At 42.0% G+C, this 27,860-nt stretch overlaps 1 protein-coding gene across 5 annotated transcripts in view; it reads right to left on the bottom strand.

The window, feature by feature from the left end:
• Window positions 1–27,860, bottom strand: part of PDE1C (phosphodiesterase 1C) — a 1,560,705-nt gene that overhangs the window by 489,103 nt on the left and 1,043,742 nt on the right. For all 5 annotated transcript variants that reach the window (XM_069730297.1, XM_069730300.1, XM_069730298.1 and 2 more), the window contains one exon: window positions 11,531–11,647. In XM_069730297.1, coding sequence (XP_069586398.1) covers window positions 11,531–11,647 — 117 coding nt within the window. The remainder of the gene's footprint in view (window positions 1–11,530; window positions 11,648–27,860) is intronic.

Genomic DNA, 27,860 nt, shown 5'->3' with positions numbered 1-27,860 from the left:
GTTCTGTCAAAAAAACTAGTGCTAGCTGAATAGCCAGGTAATTACTACAAACAGTAGATACATGAATAAAGCAAGAGCATGACCTTGCCCTGATTGGACGGCTAAACTGTCACTCAAGACACTGACAGCTCAGCAAGCCCCAGGATCCGATTGGATGGCTGAGCTGTCCTTCGCCATACTGATAGTTTAGCATGGCCCTCTCCTAGATTGTATGGCAGAACTTTCATTCATTTTGTCGAGACACACTGATAGGTGAAATCGTGACAATATGTTTCTCTTGAACAAAAAGAATAAAACTCACTGTATATGCCTTATCAAACAGAATAAACATGTCAGCTTTGTTAGCATAATTACTGGTTACTTTCATAAACAATTAGCAGTATAAATGATTGCTTAAACAAGCACTCCCAGCAACCTTTTCATCCTGTAAACTGTTGTGAATTCTGCTCTTGGGTTCCCTCCAGTGGTTGTAGGTGGGATTGCAGATGTCTCTGAGCCCCATTCCTGGCCAGTTGTATCTGCTGATTGCAGTTCTGACTGGGATATTTCATTAGTCCTTGACAGTTGTCTATGTTTCTTCTGAAGTGTTGGATCACTTTCTGGCTTCTCCTGCTCAGCTGTCAATTCAGCAAAGATAAGTGTCTGTTTTTTGTTTCTGTGGCACACATGCAGTGTGCTCATATTCTGTGCTATTCATTTGTTTTTCTCTTGTCCAGCTTAGACTGTGTCAGTGTTTTCTCGGTCTTGTTGGATTCTCTGGAGATGCAGATATACGATCCACATCTTTAGTTAGATGGTGGAGTTTTTGTATTTTCTGCTGTGGATATTTTTAGAAGGATTTTTAATACTGACCGCTTAGTATCCTGTCCTATCCTTTCCTATTTAGCTAGTGTGTGCCTCATTTGCTAAATCCTGTTTCCTGCCTACGTGTGTCTTTTCCTCTACTACTCACAGTCAATATTTGTGGGGGGCTGCCTATCCTTTGGGGTTCTGCTCTGAGGCAAGGTAGAAATTCCTATTTCCATCTATAGGGGTATTTAGTCCTCCGGCTGTGTCGAGGTGTCTAGGTTTTGTTAGGCACACCCCACTGCTACTTCTAGTTGCGGTGATAAGATCAGGGTTTGCAGTCAGTATAGTTATCACCTACTCCAGTGAAAGTTTTCATGCTGCTCCAAGGTCACCTGATCATAACAGTACAACTGGCCAATAATGAGTTAAATGCATCTCAGAAGAAGGGAAGAAAGGTCTTGAGCCATTTTTTTTTCTTCAGTCTACTTTGTCTTCTACCTCTTTATCTCTTGGTGGCTGAAGAGCCTTGTGCTAGCATGAATGTTCAGGAATTAGCTTCTCGTCTTGACCAGCTTGCTGCTCGGGTACAGGGTATTTCTGATTATATTGTTCAGACTCCTGTTTTAGAACCGAAGATTCCTACTCCTGATTTGTTTTTTGGTGACAGGTCCAAATTTTTGAGTTTTAAAAACAACTGTAAACTGTTTTTTTTGCTTTGAGACCTTGATCCTCCGGTGATTCCATTCAGCAGGTAAAAATTGTCATCTCCTTGCTGCGTGGCGACCCGCAGGATTGGGCATTTTCCCTGGAATCTGGTAATCCGGCTTTGCTTGATGTAGACTCCTTTTTTCAGGCTTTGGGATTGCTATATGATGAACCTAATTCTGTGGATCAAGCTGAGAAGACCTTGTTGGCCCTGTCTCAGGGTCAAGAGGCGGCAGAATTGTATTGTCAGAAATTCAGAAAATGGTCGGTGTTGACTAAATGGAATAATGATGCTTTGGCGGCGATTTTCAGAAAGGGTCTTTCTGAATCCGTTAAAGATGTTATGGTGGGGTTTCCCATGCCTTCCGGTCTGAGTGATTCTATGTCTTTGGCCATTCAGATTGACCGGCGCTTGTGGGAGCGCAGAACTGTGTGCGCTGTGGCGTTATCCTCTGAGCAAATTTCTGAGCCTATGCAGTGTGATAAGATTCTGTCTAGAACGGAACAACAAGGTTTCAGACGTCAGAATAGGTTGTGTTATTATTGTGGCGACGCTTCTCATGTCATTTCTGTCTGCCCTAAGCGGACAAAGAGGATCGCCAGTTCAATTACCATCAGTACTGTACAACCTAAATTTTTGTTATCTGTGTCCTTGATCTGCTCATTGTCATCATTTTCTGTCATGGCGTTTGTGGATTCAGGTGCCGCCTTGAACTTAATGGGCTTTGAGTTTGCCAAGCATTGTGGTTTTCCCTTGCAGCCTTTGCAGAACCCTATTCCTTTAAGGGGCATTGATGCTACACCCTTGGCTAAAAATAAGCCCCAGTTCTGGACACAGGTTACCATGCGCATGGCGCCAGTCCATCAGGAAGATTGTCGATTTCTGGTGTTGCATAATTTGCATGATGCTATCGTGCTGGGTTTTCCATGGTTGCAGGTACATAATCCTGTGTTGGATTGGAAGTCCATGTCTGTGACTAGTTGGGGTTGTCAGGGGGTTCATAATGATGTTCCTTTGATATCAATCTCCTCTTCTTCCTCTTCTGAAATTCCAGAGTTTTTGTCTGATTTTCAGGATGTATTCGATGAGCCCAAGTCCAGTTTCCTTCCACCGCACAGGGACTGCGATTGTGCTATTGACTTGATTCCAGGCTGTACGTTTCCTAAGGGTCGACTTTTCAACCTGTCTGTGCCTGAGCATACCGCCATGCGGAGCTATATTAAGGAGTCTTTGGAGAAAGGGCATATTCGACCATCTTCTTCACCGTTGGGAGCTGGGTTCTTTTTTGTTGCTAAAAAAGATGGTTCCTTGAGACCCTGTATTGATTATCGCCTCTTGAATAAGATCACGGTCAAGTTTCAATACCCTTTACCTTTGCTTTCCGATATGTTTGCTAGGATTAAGGGAGCTGGTTGGTTTACTAAGATTGACCTTCGGGGGGCATATAATCTTGTTCGTATTAAGCAGGGTGATGAATGTAAAACTGCGTTTAACACGCCTGAAGGCCATTTTGAATACCTTGTGATGCCATTCGGACTCTCTAATGCTCCATCTGTTTTTCAGTCCTTCATTCATGATATCTTCCGGACTTATCTTGATCAATTTTTGATTGTATATTTGGACGATATTTTGATTTTTTCCGATGATTGGGAGTCTCATGTGCAACAGGTCAGGATGGTATTTCAGATCCCTCGTGACAATGCTTTGTTTGTGAAAGGGTCTAAGTGTCTCTTTGGGGTGCAGAAGGTTTCTTTTTTGGGCTTTATTTTTTCTCCCTCGTCTATAGAGATGGATCCGGTTAAGGTTCAGGCCATTCATGATTGGATTCAGCCCACATCCGTGAAGAGCCTTCAGAAATTTTTGGGTTTTGCAAATTTTTATCGCCGTTTTATTGCTAATTTTTCCAGTGTGGTTAAACCCTTGACCGATTTGACGAAGAAAGGTGCTGATGTGGCGAATTGGTCCTCTGCGGCTGTCTCTGCCTTTCAGGAGCTTAAACGTCGATTTACTTCTGCTCCGGTGTTGCGCCAACCGGATGTTTCTCTTCCATTTCAGGTTGAGGTTGACGCTTCTGAGATTGGGGCAGGGGCCGTTTTGTCTCAGAGGGATCCTGTTGGTTCCTTGATGAAACCGTGTGCCTTCTTTTCCCGAAAGTTTTCGCCTGCTGAATGCAATTATGATGTCGACAGTCGGGAGTTGTTGGCTATGAAGTGGGCATTTGAGGAGTGGCGACATTGGCTTGAGGGAGCTAAGCACCGTATTGTGGTCTTGACCGATCATAAGAATCTTATTTACCTCGAGTCTGCCAAACGGCTGAATCCTAGACAGGCTCGATGGTCCTTGTTTTTTTCCCGTTTTGATTTTGTGGTCTCGTACCTTCCGGGTTCTAAGAATATTAAGGCTGATGCCCTCTCTAGGAGTTTTTTGTTTGATTCTCCTGAGGTCTTAGAACCGGTCGGTATTCTGAAAGAAGGGGTGGTCCTTTCTGCCATTTCCCCTGATTTACGACGGGTTCTTCAGGAATTTTAGCTGACAAACCTGACCGCTGTCCTGTGGGGAAACTGTTTGTTCCTGACAGATGGACTAGTAGAGTGATTTCTGAGGTTCACTGTTCCGTGTTGGCTGGTCATCCTGGCATTTTTGGTACCAGAGACTTGGTTGGTAGGTCCTTTTGGTGGCCTTCTTTGTCGCGTGATGTGCGTTTTTTTGTGCAGTCCTGTGGGACTTGTGAGCGGGCCAAGCATTGTTGTTCCCGTGCTAGTGGGTTGCTTTTGCCATTGCCAGTCCCTGAGAAGCCCTGGATGCATATTTCGATGGATTTTATTTCTGATCTTCCGGTCTCCCAGAAAATGTCTGTTATCTGGGTTGTTTGTGACCGGTTCTCTAAGATGGTTCATTTGGTGCCTTTGCCTAAATTGCCTTCCTCTTCAGATTTGGTTCCGTTGTTTTTTCAGCATGTGGTTCGTTTGCATGGTATTCCGGAGAATATTGTGTCCGACAGAGATTACCAGTTTGTTTCTAGGTTTTGGCGGGCCTTTTGTGCTAGGCTGGGTATTGATTTGTCTTTTTCTTCTGCATTTCATCCTCAGACAAATGGCCAGACCGAGCGAACTAATCTGACTTTGGAAACTTATTTGAGATGCTTTGTGTCTGCTGATCAGGATGATTGGGTGGCCTTCTTGCCATTGGCCGAGTTTGCCCTTAATAATCGGGCTAGTTCGGCTACTTTGGTTTCACCTTTTTTTGTAATTTTGGTTTTCATCCTCGTTTTTCTTCTGGGCAGGTTGAGCCTTCTGACTGTCCTGGTGTGGATTCTGTGGTTGACAGGTTGCAGCAGATTTGGGCTCATGTGGTGGACAATTTGGTGTTGTCTCAGGAGGAGGCTCAACGTTTTGCTAACCGTCGTCGGTGTGTTGGTTCCCGGCTTCCGGTTGGGGATCTGGTCTGGTTGTCTTCCCGTCATGTTCCTATGAAGGTTTCTTCCCCTTAGTTTAAGCCTCGGTTTATTGGTCCTTATAGGGTTTCTGAGATTATTAATCCGGTGTCTTTTCGACTGGTGCTTCCGGCCTCTTTTGCGAACCATAATGTCTTCCATAGATCTTTATTGCGGAAATATGTGGTGCCCGTTGTTCCCTCTGTTGATCCTCCGGTCCCTGTGTTGGTTGATGGTGAGTTGGAGTATGTGGTTGAGAAGATTTTGGATTCTCGTTTTTCGAGGCGGAGGCTTCAGTACCTTGTCAAATGGAAGGGTTATGGCCAGGAGGATAATTCTTGGGTTTTTGCCTCTGATGTCCATGCTGCTGATTTGGTCCGTGCCTTTCATCTGGCTCATCCTGATCGTCCTGAGGCCCTGGTGAGGGTTTGGTGACCCCTCCTCAAGGGGGGGTACTGTTGTGAATTCTGCTCTTGGGTTCCCTCCAGTGGTTGTAGGTGGGAATTCAGTTGTTTCTGAGTCACAGTCCTGGCCAGGTGTATCTGCTGATTGCAGTTCTGACTGGGATATTTAGGTGTGCAGGATTCATTAGTCCTTGCCAGTTGTCTATGTTTCTTCTGAAGTGTTGGATCACTTTCTGGCTTCTCCTGCTCAGCTGTCAATTCAGCAAAGATAAGTGTCTGGTTTTTGTTTCTGTGGCACACATGCAGTGTGCTTATATTCTGTGTTATTCATTTGTTTTTCTCTTGTCCAGCTTAGACTGTGTCAGTGTTTTCTCAGTCTTGTTGGATTCTCTGGAGATGCAGATATACGCTCCACATCTTTAGTTAGATGGTGGAGTTTTTGTATTTTCTGTTGTGGATATTTTTGGAAGGATTTTTAATACTGACCGCTTAGTATCCTGTCCTATCCTTTCCTATTTAGCTAGTGTGTGCCTCATTTGCTAAATCCTGTTTCCTGCCTACGTGTGTCTTTTCCTCTACTACTCACAGTCAATATTTGTGGGGGGCTGCCTATCCTTTGGGGTTCTGCTCTGAGGCAAGGTAGAAATTCCTATTTCCATCTATAGGGGTATTTAGTCCTCGGGCTGTGTCGAGGTGTCTAGGTTTTGTTAGGCACACCCCACTGCTACTTCTAGTTGCGGTGATAAGATCAGGGTTTGCGGTCAGTATAGTTACCACCTACTCCAGTGAAAGTTTTCATGCTGCTCCAAGGTCACCTGATCATAACAGTAAACCTTTCTAATTATGTCTATAGTGCAGTGCAGTCATAATAAAATTCTTACCCATCCCTGTCTTCCAAGATTTCCAGTGTCGCTCTGGTCCTCTTCAGGGTCATCTAAATACTCATCTCTCATTTACCAGCTCACTCAAGCAGAGACTGTTATGTGAGGCGCTGCTACTTTCACTATTGTTGATTCCATAGACTTACTTTGTGAAGGCAACTTCTAGTTCACACGTAAATCTCTATTTGATTCAGCTAGTCTAATTTGAAGGCCTGTGACCTAGAAGAGGACCGGAGTGAGACTGGAAACTATGGAAGATGGTGAACTCTAAGTATTTTAATAAAACTACACTGTATTACAGACATATTTACATATTACATACTTTAGGTTTAGGGGATAACATTTTCAATGGAAGTGTTGTTTTAAAGGATGAGATTATTTATTTACCATGAGAATAATGGAAATTTGGACCTTTTCGTAAAAGAAATAATTATTAACTCAACATCATTTATCTAATATAACATAATAAAATATATCTAAGATTTAAGTTGTGATTTTGTTGCATTTCTGATTGTCACATAAAGCATAGACATACATGACACTGGTCAGTGTTTTCTGAGAGTGGCAGGAGGCAAACAAGCACTACCTTCAAGAATAATGGAAACTCACAGTCTGAGCTCTCTATTAGGTGAAATTAGCCAAATAACACAATATTATTATGTGAGGCTTTGGGTCATAGTGCAGCAGACCGTTCCCTGTGTTATGCTACCTTTAGATAAGACAGTATAGCTTTTTGACAAATCATCTTTAAATGAATGGAAATTAAATTACAAAGTAGTTTTTCAAGAATCAAACACTATAGGCCTGTTTGTGCCCAACCTTACTTTTACAACTGAATAGAAGAGGCAGCATAATCATCAGAATCTGGTTATTTCCATTACATCTCATTTAATAATATATAGATATTTTTATGATTTATATGAAATTCCTCTTTCAATAACACTCGGTTAAATGTAATCTGGATTTGTCTTTTTTTATCTCTCTAGTAGAAATCTACAGGGAATAAAATTGTAATGCTTTATAAGTATTCTAACTACTTTTAACCTAGTAAGATGAAATTCATTTTAAAGTAGACATCAAGTAAAAATGTGAATAGTCTTTTTGCAGGAAAAATAACTTGAGTGTTAAGCTAGTATTTTTGATAAATGTATACTTAATCAGCTAGACAATTATTATTATAATAATAATAATTATACTGGAAATAGGCAGTCACAGAACAATAACAAGTTGTCATGAACATGTAAAATACAGCTCTGTAGGTATATGACTGTATGTTGTATTTTCCCATCAGGAATGAAAAAATCTGCATTTTACATCCCATATTAAAACCATAACTCTTCTAACATAAAACTTTCAGGCTTTGTAAAGTTATTAGCCCCAATTCATCCTTTGTTGAAGTCACTTTTCTTATTTTTTGTCTTGTTGTATTAATAAAAAATACTTTTTGTCTTTAACCAGTTTGTTAGGAGTCGAGTTCCCATCGCTGCACAGGGGGGAATCCCGAACCATGTCCGCAGCGGTCTCCCATTCTGCATCAGCCGTGGTGGAGCCTGCTTAACGGAGACATCGGTCCCAGCATCTCACTCAGTCTGGTATTGTGCAAAGGGTTACTGCTGCCTTTTCAGGCCCTGCCATTGTACCCTTTACTGGTCTGCAGCAAGCAGGCTTTTCTGGGACTAAGTCCTGCTGTGCACACATTGAGCATGCCCACAAGAGGACCTCTCATTGGAGGTCGAGGGTCACATGCTCAGGCCCTATAGCAGCTCCCATTGGTCCTCCAGGAAGGTCCTGTAGAGCTGCAACTATGGAGCGTTCGCAGGTTCGCACGGCCATGCGCTAGTGTAAACTATGTATGTGCTCAGCGCTAGTTTGGTCGTGTGTGTGAAGTCAGGGACCCGGATGAAATAAGCCCCTAGAATGCTGGCACCTCGGGCGAGGAGTTTCATGTGTGTGGATTCAGGGCTGGCTAATAGCCATTAGAATTCCGACACCACCGGAGAGGAACTGCGTGTTTGAATTTAACTGCATGACCACTGTCAGCTTTACTAATTAGCTGTGTTCCACTGTGAGCTAAACAGGGCACAGCGTTCTCTTTGCTAACAGACTCTGTGAAGTAACAGAGTTCCCTTATACCAATATACTTAGCAGCGGGTTCTTTCCTGCACGGTGGATCCCGGGTTGCGAACGCACCTATTACTTCTTATAAATATATTCGGTGCGTTCCGCCAACCCTAACACAGATTTTGAGCCTTTCTAGCACCAAAAGTTGCAATACCTTAAAAAAGTTATGTTTGCTTAAAACTGCACAAAATTGAAAACTCCTCCAGAAACTTTTTTCTAGGGGAAAACTGGAGTGAGGTTCAGATTTATCTGAAGAAAATGGAAGTGAAGTGGCCCATTAGTGGCTGTTGATTGGCTGCAGAACGCATGTGACATAACAACATCATGCGAGCCCCGGGAGACCTGGTGCTGGTATCACAGGTGAGTACAGCCTGTTATTATTTTAGATGGGAGAATAAGGTGATTGAGGATGGGTTGCCCGAGTAGTGGACAATCCTTCAAGATATCTATACATCTAAAAGCTTTGTTTTGACATAATATAAGTGAAATAAATACGTGGTATTCTATGGCCCTTGCTATACTTGCTGTGTAAAGGATAGTCATATAAATTTGAAGGTCCAACAATGTAATCTTAATAACATTCTTAATTATGAATTAAAAGGACAAAAATTCAACAAAATTGTTACCCTTTAAAGTAAGTAAGTTGCACATCTAGACATTACAAGATAAAATATTGCATCATTAATCAAGGAAGGCAATACAATTAATTAAGAATTGTAATCTGTAGTGAGGAAGCACAGTACAATAATATATTTCCTACTCAAAACTGAAAGTATCAATTTCATCTGTGGCTACATGGAGATGTTCTGCATTACAATTTTCCAATTTTAGCCATCTAGCAAAAAGTCCAGAGGAATACTTTGGATTGCATTGAAACATCTCCACAAAGCCACATCTTAAGATTGTTCCCTTTATTAGTATGAGGTAGAATGGAATGGTATATATTAAACACCAAAGTAAGAGAGATGTTGATGTAAAGTAGGAAAGGAAAAGAAAACAACCTGTATCAAGTTTGGACATTATCGTCTATCCACAGGATGGGGAATGACGTCCATTTATAGGGTCCAACTGACAGGGTCCCCACAGATCCTGAGAATAGGGCTCTGCAGACCTCCGTCTGAATGGAGCAGAGATCAAGCTGTACTGGTCTGTCTCTAGCAGTCTCATAGAGGAGGGCTTCGCAATCTATTTCTATTGGGACCTCACTAAGCAGACCAAAATGATGTTTGGGCCTCAAACCAACAAAGATAATGTATGGGCCTCATCATCTGCAGGAAAATGTCCATGGTGAAATTAATTATCTTTTTGTCTCATGAACCCAATATAACATAAAAATGTACAAAATCTGTAGTCAGAGATGAAGCTGTCCAGAGGCCAGAAGCACAGTTATGGACCTCAACAAAGAGGTAGTTACCCCCTATTCTATGTATAGGTGATAATGTCCAAATTTGGGACTCCACATTTAATTAAAGTACACCTCATACAGATTCCACCTAGATCTGACAAATCTACATGTTATAACCAATTTAAGCATTAACATCCTAGTTGTTGTAGAAAAGTGACTATTAAACATCTAAAAGAGACTAGAGTTTTAGTACTGAATAATATACAGATGTGACAAAGGTTATCTTGACTGACAACACATGATAACTTGACTCTGAGCCAAGGTAAACTTTGCAAGATCCGTAAGTATTTTGTATATGATTGTCAAACCACCAAAAACTGTCCTAATTAAATTTCTATGGCACTTCAAAAAACCGTATATAATCCAAAGGCGGACTTAGATCAATTTAGCTGCAAGAGAACCATATAAAAATGCACTATATATAAATGCCGTACATCCGTAAAGGGGCGGAAGTATTCAGAATGCTTTCCTAGCTTAACGGCACTTGCAGCTTCCACCCTGCTCCTGTAATAATAAACAAGCGCTCCCTGGAACGCTAGGTGGAATGCAAGCGTAACCAGATACGAGCACTCCCAGAAATGCTAGGAGCTAGGACGTACCGCGCATGCGCACTGCACGGAAAGCATAAAGGAGCGGTGCCTCCTAAAGGAGCGCTTGCTCAGAAATGTATATTATTACAGGAGCAGGGTGGAAGCTGCATGCGCCGTTAAGCTAGGAAAGCATTCTGATTACTTCCGCCCCTTTTCTGACGTACTGCATTTTCATTGGCTGTGCGTCACATAAGAAGCCACATGTCCCTCACAATGTCACGCCCCTGGAAGAAGCTTGGGGCAAAACGCACGTCGGGGCGCACGAGGGAGGATTGATTTGTTCCCTTTCTGTACCATTGGATCTGCCTGGGGATTCACCCCTTAAGGTATTAATCGTATTTTGGACATTATGGTTATGTGTGCCGACTTATGAGGGCCGTATCTTCTCATTGTGAATAGAGGAAACTTAGTATATGTTAGCATTACCCTTACATATCTGCAGCAGAGGATAACAACAATAGATGGGGATTTCCTTTCAGTACACATATCGGACCTTTTTATAGAGTCATGGAAATGTGGTGATATTATTTGTTGTAGTGTGAACCTATCATTCTCCTGGACACTTTGTTTTTCTGATATTGCTTGGCCTTGTTGTTTTTATATATTAATGACAAATAAATATTTATATATAGTGCACTTTTATATGGTTCTCTTCTTGCGGCTAAATTGATCCGCCTTTGGATTATATATAGTATATGTTTGTATATATATATATATATATATATATACACATATATACACACATATATATATATATATATATATATATATATACTGTATATATATATATATATGTATATATATGTATAAATATTGCACATACAACTTGTCTGGTAATAGAGTTGTTTCCCATTTCACTCTGCCACTTTTTTCAATGTAATGATTATAGCACAATTTTAGAGATAAGAGCCATGAACCATTGTATCTACTAAAAAAAAAACACTGTAAAAGTGTAAAAAATATATTTTGTTAAAGCAAAGTTAAATTATCATCATTAGCTGTTTGTAACAAGCAGACTAATTTAGATAATGTACTGTAGAGTCATAATTTAAATTATATTTCCAAGTGATTCATATGAAATTGCATGATGACTTTAAGCAATCTATCTAGTCTTTCATTATCAGATCACTGGATATTTAATTCTGATTCAGTGGTTTGGTAACATAGATTTAAAAATTAAAGTATATTCGAAGTCACCCACCTTGAAGCGACTGATCAAATCATAACGTGTGAGTAATTCATAAAAGATGAATTTGAGTGCATGATCGCCACTAGCATCATTTAGTGCAAAAACATCAAAGGACCACTTGTCAACATTCTGCAAGAGAACAACATACAGTTATCAATATTCATTACCCAACACATGGACTATAGCATTAACATACAGATTAAAGCTTACTTTTCATCCTGTGAGCACCAAATAAATAAAAATATGCAAAAGATTTTAAAAGATTCTTCTAGGGCAATATGATCAACACTAACAATATGATTAACACTAAGAATGTTAAGCCCAACTTTTCTAATAAACACTCCATAATGCAGTTTATACCATAAATTTGCAAAACACACATAGAAAAAATTAAATATGCATTCAAGCGTTGATATGGGCTATACATGATATACTAAAGAAGTTGCATAGGACAAGCTAATTGATGGCCTATCCTTAGGCGCCACTGTGCCTAATACTACACCTTGTCCATTCTTTTGAATGACACTCTCATTCTGATGGTTCATGGACTCGTTGATCAAACTTTGATAGCATGTCTGAATGATGGGCATATCCATAGCATTGGAGATACTTAGAAGTTGTTCATTCCAAAATGAAAAGTCTGCAGATTTCTGAATCCCCTCAGCACACAAACTGTGGGTTGCGAAGATTTGACGATTTCTGAGCTGGGAACGGTGGTGATGTATGCGATATGCATACTTCTGGCCAGAGCCCGTCTAGTGGGATGACCTAGCTCCATACAAGTGTGTGGAGAAAGGTGGTGACCACCAGATGTCCATGCCCACTTAACAGCTGCACCCACTAGACGCCTACACCCTGCTCCATACACTTGCATACAGCGAGACAGGTTCTGCCTGAGAGCATGCATATCGCAAGTCTTGAAGCAAAAGCCTGCAAATCTTCACAGAGCACAGTGCGTGCGCTGGGGGGATTCCAAGGTAAAGGTCTGCAGTCACACAGAGTTACTACAGATTTTTCATTTTAGACGGGACAAGCCCTTGAACTGATTACTGGGGATTCAACTGCTGAGATTCTTATCAATGCCAAAAATAGGGACCCGCAGAGAGTCCCAGTGGTTGTACCCCAGTAATAAGAAAACGGATGGGGGATAAGTTAGAAACTTAGTACCAACCTCCTTTTAAAGGCATATTAAGGAAACTGCAGAAGAAAAAGGGTTTTGTAGCTTAGACACTTGTTGATCATGGCAAGTTATTAACTTGTCCCACATTTTGTGAGAGAAAGAAGCTCTAATTAATTCATCCTGCTTGATTCCTAAAATTTAAGTATTAATGGAGAAGTCCTTCTTGTCTACAGAACCCATAGCCGTGACATTATTGTGTCCGTATGGCATCCATATCCATTAAAACATACCTTTATTTATAAATAATAATGAGGGAGTATCCCCATTACTTGAGTTTGTCCGAGCATGCTCATGTTGTCTCCGAATATTTCGGCGTGCTTGGAGATTTAGTGTATGTCACCGCAGCTCCATGATTTGCGGCTGTTAGAGAGCCTGGATACATGTGGGGAGTCCCTAACAAACAAGCAATCCCTGCATGTGTTCAGGTTGTCTAACGGCTGAAAATCGTGCAGCTGTGGCGATATAAACGAAATCTCCCAGCACACTGATACACTCAGATACCACCCAAGCACGTTTGGAGAAACTCGAGTAACGAGCATACTCGCTCATCACTACTTATAAGCTATAGCATCCATCTACCCAAGGGCAATATTTGGGTAACAGAGGAAAGTCACAGGGAAATCCCACTGCTTTACTCTACAGAATGGACTACAGTAAACAGTCACCAACTATAAGTGATGTGGATGAATGAAAGCATAAGTGGCAGTTCTACTGTTCTATGCAGTAGTATGTGACTAGAGTAATAATAATCATTTTTCAATCTTTTATTTCTTTATATAGAGCCAGCATATTCACTAGCATCTTACAAATCACATTATGCATGAACAAAATCAGTCATTACAGAGTAATAACTGAAATAAAAGTATTAAGTTCTGCTGTTCAGAGCCCACATGTCATGGTCCAGTCTGGGTTTTGAGTTCTATCGGCCTTTTTCCCAGGCTAATCACGTCAAGGGTTAACTTTGCTTTGCCTCATTCTGGGTACAGGTTTGCTATTTAGCTCAGTTGTGTTCTGTAGGCAATGTCAGTTATAGTTTTTGTCTACGGTGTGTGTAGCTGACTCTGCGTAACCTGATTCATCCTGCTGCTTGCTGACTGAACCCGTGTTTGTTTATTCCCCTCTTCCTGTCCTGACTCCATTTTTCCCTTTCAAGTTTGCATTCTCTGGTACTTGACTTTGACTTGGACTCTGATGTGCTGTTTTGTTTCTTATCTTTGGCATGTCTGCTACTGACCAGTTGAGCCATTTGGCTTGTTTCTGGCTCTGTACTTGGTTTTTCCTTTTGTACTGCGCCACAGACTAATATCGACCTGGCTTGTTCTCTATTCCGCTTTCACCTGGTGGTGGCCTCGCTGCTGCACTGCAGGTCTGCTTCTGCTGTGTGCAGTCCTCCCTCCACTCTATTGCTATCTAGTGGAGCGGCTTCTTCCTGCATAGCAGAAGCAGCAGCATGACACTACAGTATAAAGACACAGGGTTGAGACTAATGATGAAATTTATTGTATTGTATTCTCCAGCCCTCTTTTGCAGAAAAAAGGTATTATATGTAAAACTTCATGAGCGATTCACCAGCCCTTATCGGCTAGAATGATTCTCCTATCATTGTATGCACAAATATCACTTGCATTTTAGAGCAAGGAATATGTGGGATGTAGGTTAAGGTGGAAGGAATGCTCACAAAGTTAGCACGTAATTCTGAAGTTACAAAGAAAACATTATGGATGAGTGAATATGGCCTGAAGATATATATAGCTGTGCTAAAAAATTTACATACTCTGGCAGAATTTTTGCTTTTTTGGCCTTTTTTCAGAGAATATGAATGATACCACCAAAACTTTTCTCCACTCATGGTTAGTAGTTGGATGGAGCTATTTATTGTCAAACTACTGGGTTTTCTCATTTTAAATCATAACGACAACCCAAAACAAATGACCCTGATCAAAAGTTCACATACCATGGTGATTTTCGCCTGGTAACTTGCACAGAAGTTGACACAAATGGGTTTGAATGGCTACTAAAGGTAACATCATCACCTTTGACCTCTTTGCTTTTAATCAGTGTATGTGCATAAAAGCTGAGTGAGTTTCTGGGATCCAGACAGACTCTTGCATCTTTCATCCAGCCACTGATGTTTCTGGATTGTGAGTCATGGGGAAAGCACAAGAATTGTCAACAGATCTACGGGAAAAGGTAGTTGAACTGTATAAAACAGGAAAGGGATACAAAAAGATATCCAAGGAATTGATAATGCCAGTCAGCAGTGTTCAAACTGTGATTAAGAAATGGAAAATCAGGGGCTTTGTAAAAACAAAACCACGGTCAGGTAGACCAAGAAAAATGTCGCCCACAACTGCCAGAAAAATTGTTCGGGATTCAAAGAAAATCCACAAATAACATTAGCTGAAATGCAGGACTCAAAGAAAACTAGTGATGTTGCTGTTTCAAGATGCACAATAAGGAGGCACTTGAAGAAAAATTGGTTGCATGGTGGAATCGCCAGAAGAAAGCCATTACTGCACAAATGTCACAAAGTATCTTGCCTACAATATGCAAAACAGCACAGAGACAAGCCTCAAAACTTCTGGAATAAGGTAATTTGGAGTGATGAGACCAAAACTGAATTTTTTTGCCACAACCGTAAACATTACATTTGGAGAGAGGTCAACAAGGCCTCTCATGACAGGAACACCATTCCTACTGTAAAGCACGGAGCTGAATTTCTGATGTTTTGAGGATCTGTGGGCTACAAAGGCATAGGAAACTTGGTCAAAGTTGAAGGAAAGATGAATGCAGCATGTTATCAGCAAATACTGGTGGTGAATTTGCAATATCAGCCCGGAAGCTGCACATGGGACGTACTTGGACATTCTAACTTGACAATGATTCAAAACACAAGGCCAAGTCAACCTGTCATTGACTACAGCAGAACAAAGTGAAGGTTCTGGAGTGGCCATCTCAGTCTCCTGACCTCAATATCATTGAGCCATTTTAGGGATATCTCAAGTGCACAGTTCATGCTAGACAGCCCAGGAATTTACAGAAACTGGAGGCTTTTTGCCAAGAAGAGTGAACAGTTTAACCATCTGAGAAAATAAAGAACCACAACAACCACAAAAGATTTCAAGCTGTTATTGATGTTAGAGGGGGCAATACATGGCATTAATAAATGGGGTAGGTAAACTTTTGATCAGGTTCATTTGGATGTTTTGGGTTGTCATTATGATGTAGAAATATAAAACACAATAGTTTGACAATAACTGGCTTCACCCAACCACTAACCATGAGTGAAGAAAAAAATGTTGGTGTTATCATTCATATTCTCTTAAAAAAAGGCCAAGAAAGCAAAAATTCTGTCAGGTATGTAAACTTTTGAACACCACTGTATTTTATTGACAGGTAGAGCAGTAACATTTATCAAATGCATAGTTAAAAAACAGACAGGAGAGCATTGCTACAGAATCAAACAAAATAAATGTAAGGATCATTCAAATTAGATCCTGTTTGTAAATGCATCCAGAAGGTAGTGGACGGCTACAGTAATTGCTTTTTGAATAATAGCCATAACTGTGACTTTCTCAATTTTCTAGGTAAATGTAATTGTGGTCCATTATGTCTTTAGCTTAGATTTGGAACCATTTATTTGGAGCAGTGAAGATTGCATCCTTTATAAAGACTCACTAGCACCGGTTCTAATCGTGAATGGGATAAGACTGTGTATGGCTTGCACATATAATGAGGCGTATGCTGATTGTTTTATAAGGGCTGTGAAGCAATAGCCAGGTCAGATTAGTCCATGCTTGGAGAATCTATACAGCCAGCTGTTCCACTATGTGGCTCTCATTTGTTTGAGACGGCTAACGGACCAAGCATTATAAGGTTGAACAGCATCATGATGACTGATGAAAAAATTATGAAAATATTATTGCTGGCTCTGTAGTTAAGAAATTGAGCAGAAATAATGCAGCAGAACAGATCTTCAAGATGAAATACTCTGAAATCAGTGGCCCAATACAGTTCAAAGCTTCATAATTAAATTACACTCTGTCTTTACATCATTTACTGCATTGCATATTCAGTTTCTTCAGAAATCTATTTCTTATTTCAGAATCCTAAGTAATGGTTTCTACTTATTAAGTTAAACACTTATACTTATATTTTTTAATGCAATTTTTTCAACACTGGGCATATAGGACACAATATGGGTTGTTACTACATTGAATACAATAAATAATAATAATGATAATATTAATATTATAAAGTATGTGGTATCTGAACAGGCTTGAACTCTAATTGCAATAGTATATTGGAAAACAATTGTTTCAAAAAAATTGTTCGCATGCAAAATTGCTCACGTGTTATATTTTAGGCCATTTAAGTTCCTGTGCATAAGTCTGTCTGTCAGAAACAATCTCTTTCTAAATGAGACTCCCCGAGAAATCCGCAGATTGCCCACTATCCAGCTTTTGGAACTTTCCTAGGCATTTCTACATATTGCAAAGTGAATAGTTACATTTGTAATTGTATGATATCTCTAGACCACCAGAACAGTATTTTATTGCTTCCTGCATTCTCAGGAAGCAGATACACTTGAATACAATGGTGGAATAGGGAGTCACTGGTTCCCTGTTCCATCATTCATGTTCTACCAGTGATATTATAGACTGATAGAGACATCAAGGGAATGATGTTGAGTCAATACTTTAATTTTTTTTAATTGTCAGTGTATAGGAGGCTGTGAGGACATCATACTTGTGGATGTGGGGGCAATCATACTGTGTGACAGGCTGTGGGGTCATCATAATGTATGGATGGGCTATTAAACATTATACTTTGAAGTGGTTACTAGGGCATTATACTGTAGGTGGGGTATGTAGAGTCAATCACATCATGTGTAAAGAGACTTTGGGGTCTATCATACTGTGTGAGCAAGGGGCTTTGGGGACATCCTACTCTGTGTTGGGAGCTGTGGGTGCATCACACTGTGTGGATGAGGAGACAGTAGGAGTATCATACTGTGTGAGGAGCTGTTGGGGTATCATTCTGTTGGGGAGCTTGGGAGCATCATAATGATGGTGGAAAAGTGGGGATGCAATACTGTGTGTGGGTAGCTGTGTGGAGTACTACATTGTGTGGGGCGCTATGGGGCATTATAAGGTGTGTGCGGAGCAGTAGGGACACCATACTGCCTAGGAAGCTGGGAAGGCATTAAACTGTGTGGGAAGAAGTGGAGTAATCATACTGTGTGGGAAGTTGTAGGGGCATAATACTGTGTTTGGGTTACTTTGAGAAAATGATACTGTATGAGGAGCTGCGAGAGTATCATAATGTGTGTACAGCATGGGCATCATATTGAGTGGAGGGAAGGGGGTCATCATACTGTTGAAAAAGATGCTATCACTGAAAACATCATCTTGTCATTCAAGGAATAGAGCCTGTCAACTTCAAATTTTTTCTACATGCTGTTCATTTACGAAGAAGAGTTTGAGACCTCTGGTTTAAGGTCCCAACGACTAAATTAAATTTGTACAATATTTAACTATGAAGAAAAGTTGAAAAATGAAAATGCTGGTACATTACACTTTTTTTCAGGGAACTGTATATGCTGAAAGGACTATGTAATTTTTCAGAAGAAGTCAAAATACCATATATACTCTTGTATAAGTTGACCCGAGTATAAGCCAAGTCACCTAATTTTGCTGTGAAAAACTGGGAAAGCTTATTGACTCAATTATAACCCGTGTATGCATTTCCCCTAATCCCTATCCTGGTATGCATGGCTCCCTATCCCTGTCCTTGTATGCATGGCTCCCCGTCCCCATCCTTCCATAAATGGCTCCCCATCCCTGTCCTTGTATGCATGGCTCCCAGTCCCTGCCCTTGCATGCATGGTTCCCTGTCCCTGTATGCATGGCTCCTAATCCCCTATCCCTGTATGCATGGCTCTGCATCTCTGTCCTTGTATGCATGGTTCCTATAAAAAAACATAGCCTACTTATCTTCCCTGTGCGCCGTCGCTGCATCTCGTTCCAGTGCCTGCAGCTCTTCCTGCTGAGCGATTACATGTCCCCGCTCATTAAGGTAATGAATATTCACTACACACCGATGGAAGTGGATAAAGGTGAATATTCATTACCTTAATGAGCGAGGATACGTGATCACTCGGCTGGAAGTGCTGCTGGCACCGGAAGCCAGCGGCTGCGGCTACTAATGTAACTGTGCACGCTATAAGAGAAATAAATATTCACTGCCAGCACAATAAATATTAATTTCTCTTTAGCAGTGGGCACAGGCTTTAGCTGCAGCCGCCGACTCATGCCTCTGCGACCCGCTGCTTGCCTGCTCCCACTCCCCGTCGTCTTTCTGGGACAATGACTGGTGTATAAGCTAAGGGGGGAGTTTTCAGCACAAACAAATGTGCTGAAAAACTCGGCTTATACACATGTATATATATGTTAAGTTTACTTAGGAAATTATGTGAGCGATAGTTGAATCCTTATCCTGTGGCCAGACTTACAGTAATTTACTCAAGTAAAATTGATGGTGTATATTCAGTCTGTAGAAATTCATGCATAGCTCAAGTCTCATTGGTCCAGCCCTGCATAAAAGATTAAAATCTTTAATTTGGAACTTTCCTATTACGCTCAATATCTTTCAGGGGTTATTTCTCAATTCCCTATAGTCACTTCAATAAACCAGGAGAAAAATGTTATGGACTTGTCTTTTAAAGAGCTGCATATGCATATACAGTGGGGAAGAAAAAGCCACCAATTGTGCAAGTTCTCCAACTTAAAAAGATGAGAGAGGCATGTAATTGACATCATAGGTGGACCACAACTATGAGAGTCAAAATCCAGAAAATCACCTTGTCTGATCTGGCAAGATTTATTTTGCAAACTATGGTGGAAAATGAGTAAATAAGTATTTGGTCATTAAAAAAGTTCATCTCAATATTTTGTTATATATCCTTTGTTTGCAATGACAGAGGTTAAATGTTTTCTGTAAGTCTTCACAAGGTTGGCACACACTGCTGATGAGATGTTGGCCGACTCCTCCATGCAGATCTCCTCTAGAGCAATGATGCTTTGGGCCTGTTGCTGGGCAACACAGACTTTCAACTCCCTCCAAAGATTTTCTATGGAATTGAGATCTTGAGACTGGCTAGGGCATTCCAGGACCTTCATATGCTTCTGACAAAGCCACTCCTTCATTGCCCTGGTAGTGTGCTTGGGATCATTATCATGCTGAAAGACCCATCCACATTTCATGTTCAGTTCCCTTGCTGATGGAAGGAGGTTTGCACTCAAAGTCTCACGATACATGGCTTCATTCATTCTTTCATCTACATGGATCAGTCGTCCTGGTCCCTTTGCAGAGAAACAGCACCAAAGCATGATGTTGCCACCCCCATGCTTCACAGTAGGTATGGTGTACTTTGGATGCAACTCAGCATTCTGTCTCCTTCAAATATGACGCGTTTTCTTTCTACCAAACTGTTCTACTTTGGTTTCATCAGACCATATGACATTTTCCCAATAATCTTCTGGATAATCCAACTGCTCTCTAACACACTTCAGATGGGCCCAGACATGTACTGGCTTAGACAGGGGGACACGTCTGGCACTGCATGACCTGAGTTCCTGGCGGCGTAGTGTGTTACTGATAGTAGCCTTTGTTACGGTGGTCCCAGCTCTATGCAGGCCATTCACTAGGTCCCCCGTGGGGTTCTGGGATTTTTGCTTACTGTTCTTTTGACCCATGGGGTGAGATCATGCGTGGAACCACAGATCGAGGGAGATTATCAGTGGTTTTGTATGTCTCCCATTTTATTATCATTGCTCCCACAGTTGATTTTATCATGCCAAGCTGCTTGCCTATTGCAGAATCAGTCTCCCAGTCTGGTGCATGGCTACATTTTTGTTTCTGCTGTCCTTGTACAGCTCTTTGGTCTTCACCATAGTGGAGTTTGGAGTGTGACTGTTTGAGGTTGTGGACCGGTGTATTTTATACATAAGTTCAAATAGGTGCAATTACTACAGATAATGAGTAGAGGACAGAGGAGCCTCTTAAAGAAGAAGTTACAGGTCTGTAAAAGCCAGAAATCTTGCATGTGTTTAGGCGACCAAATACCTTTTTTCCACTATAAGTTGCAAAATAAATCTTGCCAAATCAAACAAGGTGATTTTCTGGATGTGTTTTCTCATTTTATCTCTCATAGTTGTGGTCTACCTATGATGTCAATTACAGGCCTCTCTCATCTTTTTAAGTGGGAGAACTTGAAAAATTGGTGGCTGACTAAATACTTTTTTCCCCCACTGTACAAGTTCTTCTCATAAAATTTGAATATCATTAAAAAGTTAATTTATTTCAGTTCTTTAATACAAAAAGTGAAACTCATATATTATATAGAGTTATTACAAACAGAGTGGCATATTTCAAGTGTTTATTTCTCTTAATGTTGATGATTATTGCATACAGCCAATGAAAACCCAAACGTCTTTACCCCAGTAAATTAGAATACTTTATAACACCAGCTTGAAAAATGATTTTGAATTCCGAAAAGTTGGCCTATTGAAATGCATGTTCAGTAAATGCACTCAATACTTGGTCGGGGCTCCTTTTGCATCAATTACTGCATCAATGTGGTGCGGCATGGAGGCGATCAGCCTGTGGCACTGCTGAAGCATTATGGAAGCCCAGGTTGCTTTGATAGCAGCCTTCAGCTCACCTGCATTGTTGGGTCTGGTGTCTCTCATCTTCCTCTTGACAATACCCCATAGATTCTCTATGGCAGGGGTGGGGAACCTTTTTTCTGCCAAGTGCCATTTGGAATTTTAGAACAGCGTTTGGGGGCCGTATAAACATATTAACTTAAAAAATAACAAACTATATTGATTTAAAGATTTAAATAAATTACACACTACAGTGCAGCTCCCCCACACACAGTATAGGGCAGCTCCTCCCCACCCACAATATAGTGCAGCTCCCCCCACACAGTATAGTTCAGCTCCCCCAATGCACAGTATAGTGCAGCTCCTCCCCACCCACAGAATAGTGTAGCTCTCCCCACACAGTATAATGCAGCTCCACCACACACACAGTATAGTGCAGCTCCCCCCACAGTATAGTGCAGCTCCCCCACATACAGTATAGTGCAGCTCCCCCAACACACAGTATAGTTTAGCTCCCCCAACACCCAGTATAGTGCAACTCCCCCAACGCAAAGTATAATGCAGGCGTAGCTCCCCAATACACAGTATAGTGCAGCTGCACCCACACACAGTATAGTGCCGCTCCCCCAACACACAGTATAGATCAGCTCCCCCAACACACAGTATAGTGCAGCTCCCCCAATGCACAGTATAATGCAGGTGTAGCTTCCCCAATACACAGTATAGTGCAGCTGCACCCACACACAGTATAGTGCAGCTCCCAAACACACAGCATAGTGCAGCTCCCCCCACACACATTATAGTGCACCTCCCCCACACACTGTATAGTGCATCTTGCCAACACACAGTATAGTGCAGCTACCCCAACACAATGAATAGTGCAGCTAGCCCCAACACAGTATAGTGCAGCTACCCAACACACAGTATAGTGCAGCTACCCCAACACACAGTATGGTGCAGTTCCCCAAACACACAGTCCAGTGCAGATACCCACCAACAAACAGTATAGTGAAGCTGCAGCTCTCCAATACACAGTATAGTGCATCTCCTGCATGCACACACATCCAAATGCAGAAAAATAAACAGTATTTTATTGTTACCATCTCTAAAATTAATCATTTGTCTAATCATGGCACTACTGTATTTTGATATCTTGATAAATAGATTGTGGTTCAATGGTTATTACTAATAGTTTTCAATAAGTTTTAACATTCATTTTATTATGTAATAAAAACATTTTGATTAACCATTGAAAGATGGATTATGAATACACTCAAGTCTCATATGCAATTATCTTCTTGTATGGAAAAAAACTGATTAAGAATTACCCTGAGAAATAAGTAGTTACAGTGTTGGGATTCCTCAAATTCGTCATTGGGTTATATGTATTTTATATGCTTCAATTCCTGCCTTGTCTTGAAACAATATAGCTTACAGGTTAATCTGAACACCAGACATTAGTATGACTTCAGTTGTGTCAGTGCATCAAGTATTGATTTCAAATGAATTACCGAAGGTTAGTAACCAGAGTTCAGTTTCTACCGTACATAGGAATAATAGATTGTAGAAGCCATTATCAAACAGAAGCACTATCATAATTTTTATCAAACTGTTACTCCAGTCAAGAAACAAGTGAAGCCATAGTAAATTGTTCTTCTACTGGTATTACATTGTCTCACATTACCAAGCACTGTATATACTAGCGTATAACCTGAGATTTTCAGCACCTTTTTTTGTGCTGAAAACACCCCCCTCGGCTTATACACAAGTCACTGTCTCAGTAGATGATGGGGAGGGGGAGTGGGCGAGCAGTGGGACACATGAGGCAGGAGCTGGCGGCTGTGGCTAAAGCCTGTGCCCGCTGCTAAAGAGAAATGAATATTCACTGCACTGGCAGTAAATATTAATTTCTCTTATAGTGCGCATAGTTACAGCCACAGCCGCCAGCTTCCAGCAGCGGCTGGCCTATCATGGGTGCCCACTCATTAAGGTAATGAATATTTACCTCTCTCCACTCCCATAGGCATGGAGAGAGATGACCATTCATTACCTTAATGAGCAGGGACAATTGATCGCTCGGCCAGAAGAGCTGCTGGCACCAGAACATGATGATGCGAGAGTGCGCAGGAAAGGTAATTAGGATGTGTTTTTTGTTTTTTATAGGGATGGGGGAGCCATGCATACAAGGATAGGGAATAATGAGCCATGCATGCAAGGATGGGGATAAAGAGCCATGCATACAGGGACGGGGAGCCATGCATACAAGGACAGGGATAGGGACTAGGGTTGAGCGACTTTTACTTTTATAGGATCGGGTCGGGTTTCACGAAACCCGACTTTTTCAAAAGTCGGGTCGAGTGAAATCGGCCGATCATATAAAAAAGTCGGGGTCGGGGTCGGCCGAAACACGAAACCCAATGCAGTGCATTGGGTTTCCAATAGTTCTCAGGGTCTGAAGGAGAGGAAACTCTCCTTCAGGCCCTGGGATCCATATTTAAGTGTAAAATAAAGAATTAAAATAAAAAATATTTCTATACTCACCCTCTGACGCGCCCTGGTACTAATCGGCAGCCTTCCTCGCGTGAAGGGCCTTAGATGACATCGCGGCTTGTGATTGGTCGCGCGACCGCCCATGTGACCGCTCGCGCAACCAATCACAAGCCGCGACGTCACCGAAGGTCCTTCAAGCACTGATTCTTAGGAAGGAAGGCTGCCGGAAAGAAGCAGGGCGCGTCCGAGGGTGAGTATATTCCTATTAGGTTAGTATATTCCTATTAGGTATATACTCACCCTCGGACGCGCCCTGCTTCTTTCCGGCAGCCTTCTTTCCTAAGAATCAGCGCTTGAAGGACCTTTGGTGATGTCACGGCTTGTGATTGGTCGCGCGAGCGGTCACATGGGCGGTCGTGTGACCAATCACAAGCCGCGATGTCATCTAAGGCCCTTCACGCGCTGATTCTAAGGAAGGAAGGCTGCCGGTTAGTACCAGGGCGCGTCAGAGGGTGAGTATAGCAATATTTTTTATTTTAATTCTTTATTTTACACTTAGTATGGATTCCGATACCGATTTCCGATATTGCAAACATATCGGAACTCGGGATCGGAATTCCGATACCAGATTCAGAAGATCGCCGACCTCATGGCCGACCCCACACAGGGGTCGGGTCGGGTTTCATGAAACCCGACTTTGCCAAAAGTCAGCGACTTCTGTAAATGGCCGACCCGTTTCGCTCAACCCTAATAGGGACCCATGCATACATGGACAGGGGTGGGGAGTCATGCATACAAGGACAGGGATGGGGAGCCATGCATACAAGAACAGGGATGAGGAGCCATGCATACAAGGATAGCAATGGGTAGCCATGCATACAAGTACAGGGATGGGGAGCAATGCAAATAAGGTCAGGCATGGGGAGCCATGCATACAAGGACAGAGATCGGGAGCATTGCATACAAGGACAGGGATGGGGAGCCATGCATATAAGGACAGGCATGGGGAGCCATGCATACAAGGACAGAGATCAGGAGCATTGCATACAAGGACAGGGATGGGGAGCCATGCGTATAAGGATGGGAATGGGGAGCCATGCATACAAGGACAGAGATCGGGAACATTGCATACAAGGACAGGGATGGGGAGCCATGCATATAAGGATGGGAATGGGGAGCCATACAGACAAGGGCAGGGATGGGGAGCCATGCACATAAGGAAGGGGATGGGGAGCTATTAAGACAAGGACAGGTATGGGGAGCCATGCAGACAAGGACAGGGATGGGGAGCCATGCAGACAAGGTGTGGGGATGTGGAGCCATGCAGACAAGGATGGAAATGAGGAGCCATGCATACAAAGATGGGGATGAGGAACCATGAATAACAGGATAGGGATGAGGGGATAATGCATACCGGGCTTATACTCAAGTCAATAAGTTTTTCCTGTTTTTAGTGGCAAAATTAGGTGCCTTGGCTTATACTTGGGTTGGCATGAGTATATATGGTACATTTTCTGAGACTGCCATTGTGAAAATATGCTCATAACTAACTTTGTAAATTCTTATCTTGTACTAGTTTTATGTTACATGATTTATAATCTACATTCATGTCTAAAACTCTGTTCACATTAGTGTCTTTTAATTTTGTTCCTTATCTCTGTCATAGGAGGAAAAAAATGACATTCATTGAGGGGCTAATTCCAGGCACATGGCTGATACCAGCAGCACTCGACTCTCCCTGTTGATTATAATGTGATCTGTCTTAAAACTTCAATAAAAATATTTGTGATCTGTTGGATTTTCGTAATGGTGTCCATCAATAATTTGCGGGAGCTCAGATCATAGTGTAGGAGTGGAAGAGCTGATGGTCTGCTCCTTGACACTCTAAAAGATTAAATGTGCTTCATATACATGCATTTCATAAAAGGGTGACACTCACTGCAGCTTCAGTTTAGCCTAGGTAGGGTTAACTACAATGGCCAGCCTAGTTTGGGATGGGGAACTGAGTATTAGTGTCAGGTGGTTCAGGAAATGTCAGACAGTTGAGGGAAAGTAATATGAAGTGGCAGCAACAGAATTACGCATTAGGCTGCTAGGGGCAACGTGGGCCTAATACTTGGGGCAGTGGATGGCCAAAAATACCCTTCCCTGTGATACCATCTATCGGCATGTAGGAAACTCGAGATGGAAGTTGGGGGCTTTGGGAGCATTCAGCCCGTGAATCTACAGAAAAGGATAAACTCAGGCTTCATGGGGTGGAAGGTATTGCAATATGGGTGCATTGTTATGATGCGGTGGTCTAGGAGCAACATGGAATGAGCTCTGAAGGAAGTGGTAACTGTACTGACCGCAGTCCCTAAGCTCAACACAACACTAGAAGTAGCCATGGAATGCTCCTAACTCTCCCTAGGCATCTCGTCACAGCCTAAGAGCTAACTACCCCTAAAGACAGAAGCAGGAAAACTATCTTGCCTCAGAGAAAATCCCCAAAGGATAGATAATCCCCCCACAAATAATGACTGTGAGTGGAGAGGGAAAAGACATACACAGAATGAAACCAGGATGAGCACAGGAGGCCAGTCTAGCTTGATAAATAGGAGAGGATGGAATACTGTGCGGTCAGTATTAAACACTACAAAAATCCATGCAGAGTTTACAAAAAAAATCTCCACACCTGACTAAAGGTGTGGAGGGTAAATCTGCTTCCCAGAGCTTCCAGCAAGACAGAATTAATTCATACTGATAACGCTGGACAAACATAGAAAGCACTGAACGGATAAGTCCATAATCTGTGAACAGAAAAGCGCAAGCAAAAACTTAGCTTTGCTGAACTGGTCAGGATAACAGGGAAATCCAAAGAGATGTGAATCCAACCAGGAACCATTTACAAGTGGCACTGGCTGAAGAAAGAGCCAGGCCTAAATAGCAGAGCAGAAGAGACGATAAGTGGAGGCAGCTGATGACAGCTAACTCCAAGGAGCAGCCATACCACTAGAAACCACAAGAGGGAGCCCAAGAGCAGAACTCACAAAAGTGCCACTTACAACCACCGGAGGGAGCCCAAGAGCGGAATTCACAACAGTACCCCCCCTTGAGGAGGGGTCACCGAACCCTCACCAGAGCCCCCAGGCCGATCAGGACGAGCCAAATGAAAAGCATGAACCAAATCGGTGGCATGGACATCGGAGGCAACAACCCAAGAATTATCCTCCTGGCCATAACCCTTCCACTTGACAAGATACTGAAGCCTCCACCTCGAAAAATGAGAATCCAAAATCTTCTCAACCTCATATTCCAACTCTCCCTCAACCAACACCGGGGCAGGTGGGTCAACCGAGGGAACAACGGGCACCACATATCTCCGCAACAAAGATCTATGGAAAACATTATGAATGGCAAAAGAGGCTGGAAGAGCCAAACGAAAAGACACCGGATTAATAATTTCAGAAATTTTATAAGGACCAATAAACCGAGGCTTAAACTTAGGGGAAGAAACCTTCATAGGAACATGACGAGAAGACAACCAAACCAAATCCCCCACACGAAGCTGGGGACCAACACACCGATGGCGGTTAGCAAAACGTTGAGCCCTTTCCTGAGACAACGTCAAATTGTCCACCACATGAGTCTAAATCTGCTGCAGCCTGTCCACCACAGAATCAACACCAGGACAATCAGAAGGCTTAACCTGCCCAGAAGAAAAACGAGGATGAAAACCAAAATTACAAAAGAAAGGTGAAACCAAAGTAGCCGAACTAGCCCGATTATTAAGGGCAAACTCGGCCAACGGCAAGAAAGACACCCAATCATCCTGCTCAGCAGACACAAAGCATCTCAAATAGGTCTCCAAGGTCTGATTAGTTCGCTCAGTTTGGCCATTAGTCTGAGGATGAAACGCCGAAGAAAAAGACAAATCAATGCCCATCCTAGCACAAAAGGCCCGCCAAAATCTAGAGACAAACTGAGAACCTCTGTCAGACACAATATTCTCCGGAATGCCATG

The sequence above is a fragment of the Ranitomeya imitator genome, chromosome 6, assembly GCF_032444005.1.
Source record: "Ranitomeya imitator isolate aRanImi1 chromosome 6, aRanImi1.pri, whole genome shotgun sequence".
Taxonomy (NCBI): domain Eukaryota; kingdom Metazoa; phylum Chordata; class Amphibia; order Anura; family Dendrobatidae; genus Ranitomeya; species Ranitomeya imitator.
This window is presented reverse-complemented; position numbering and strand designations above follow the sequence as displayed.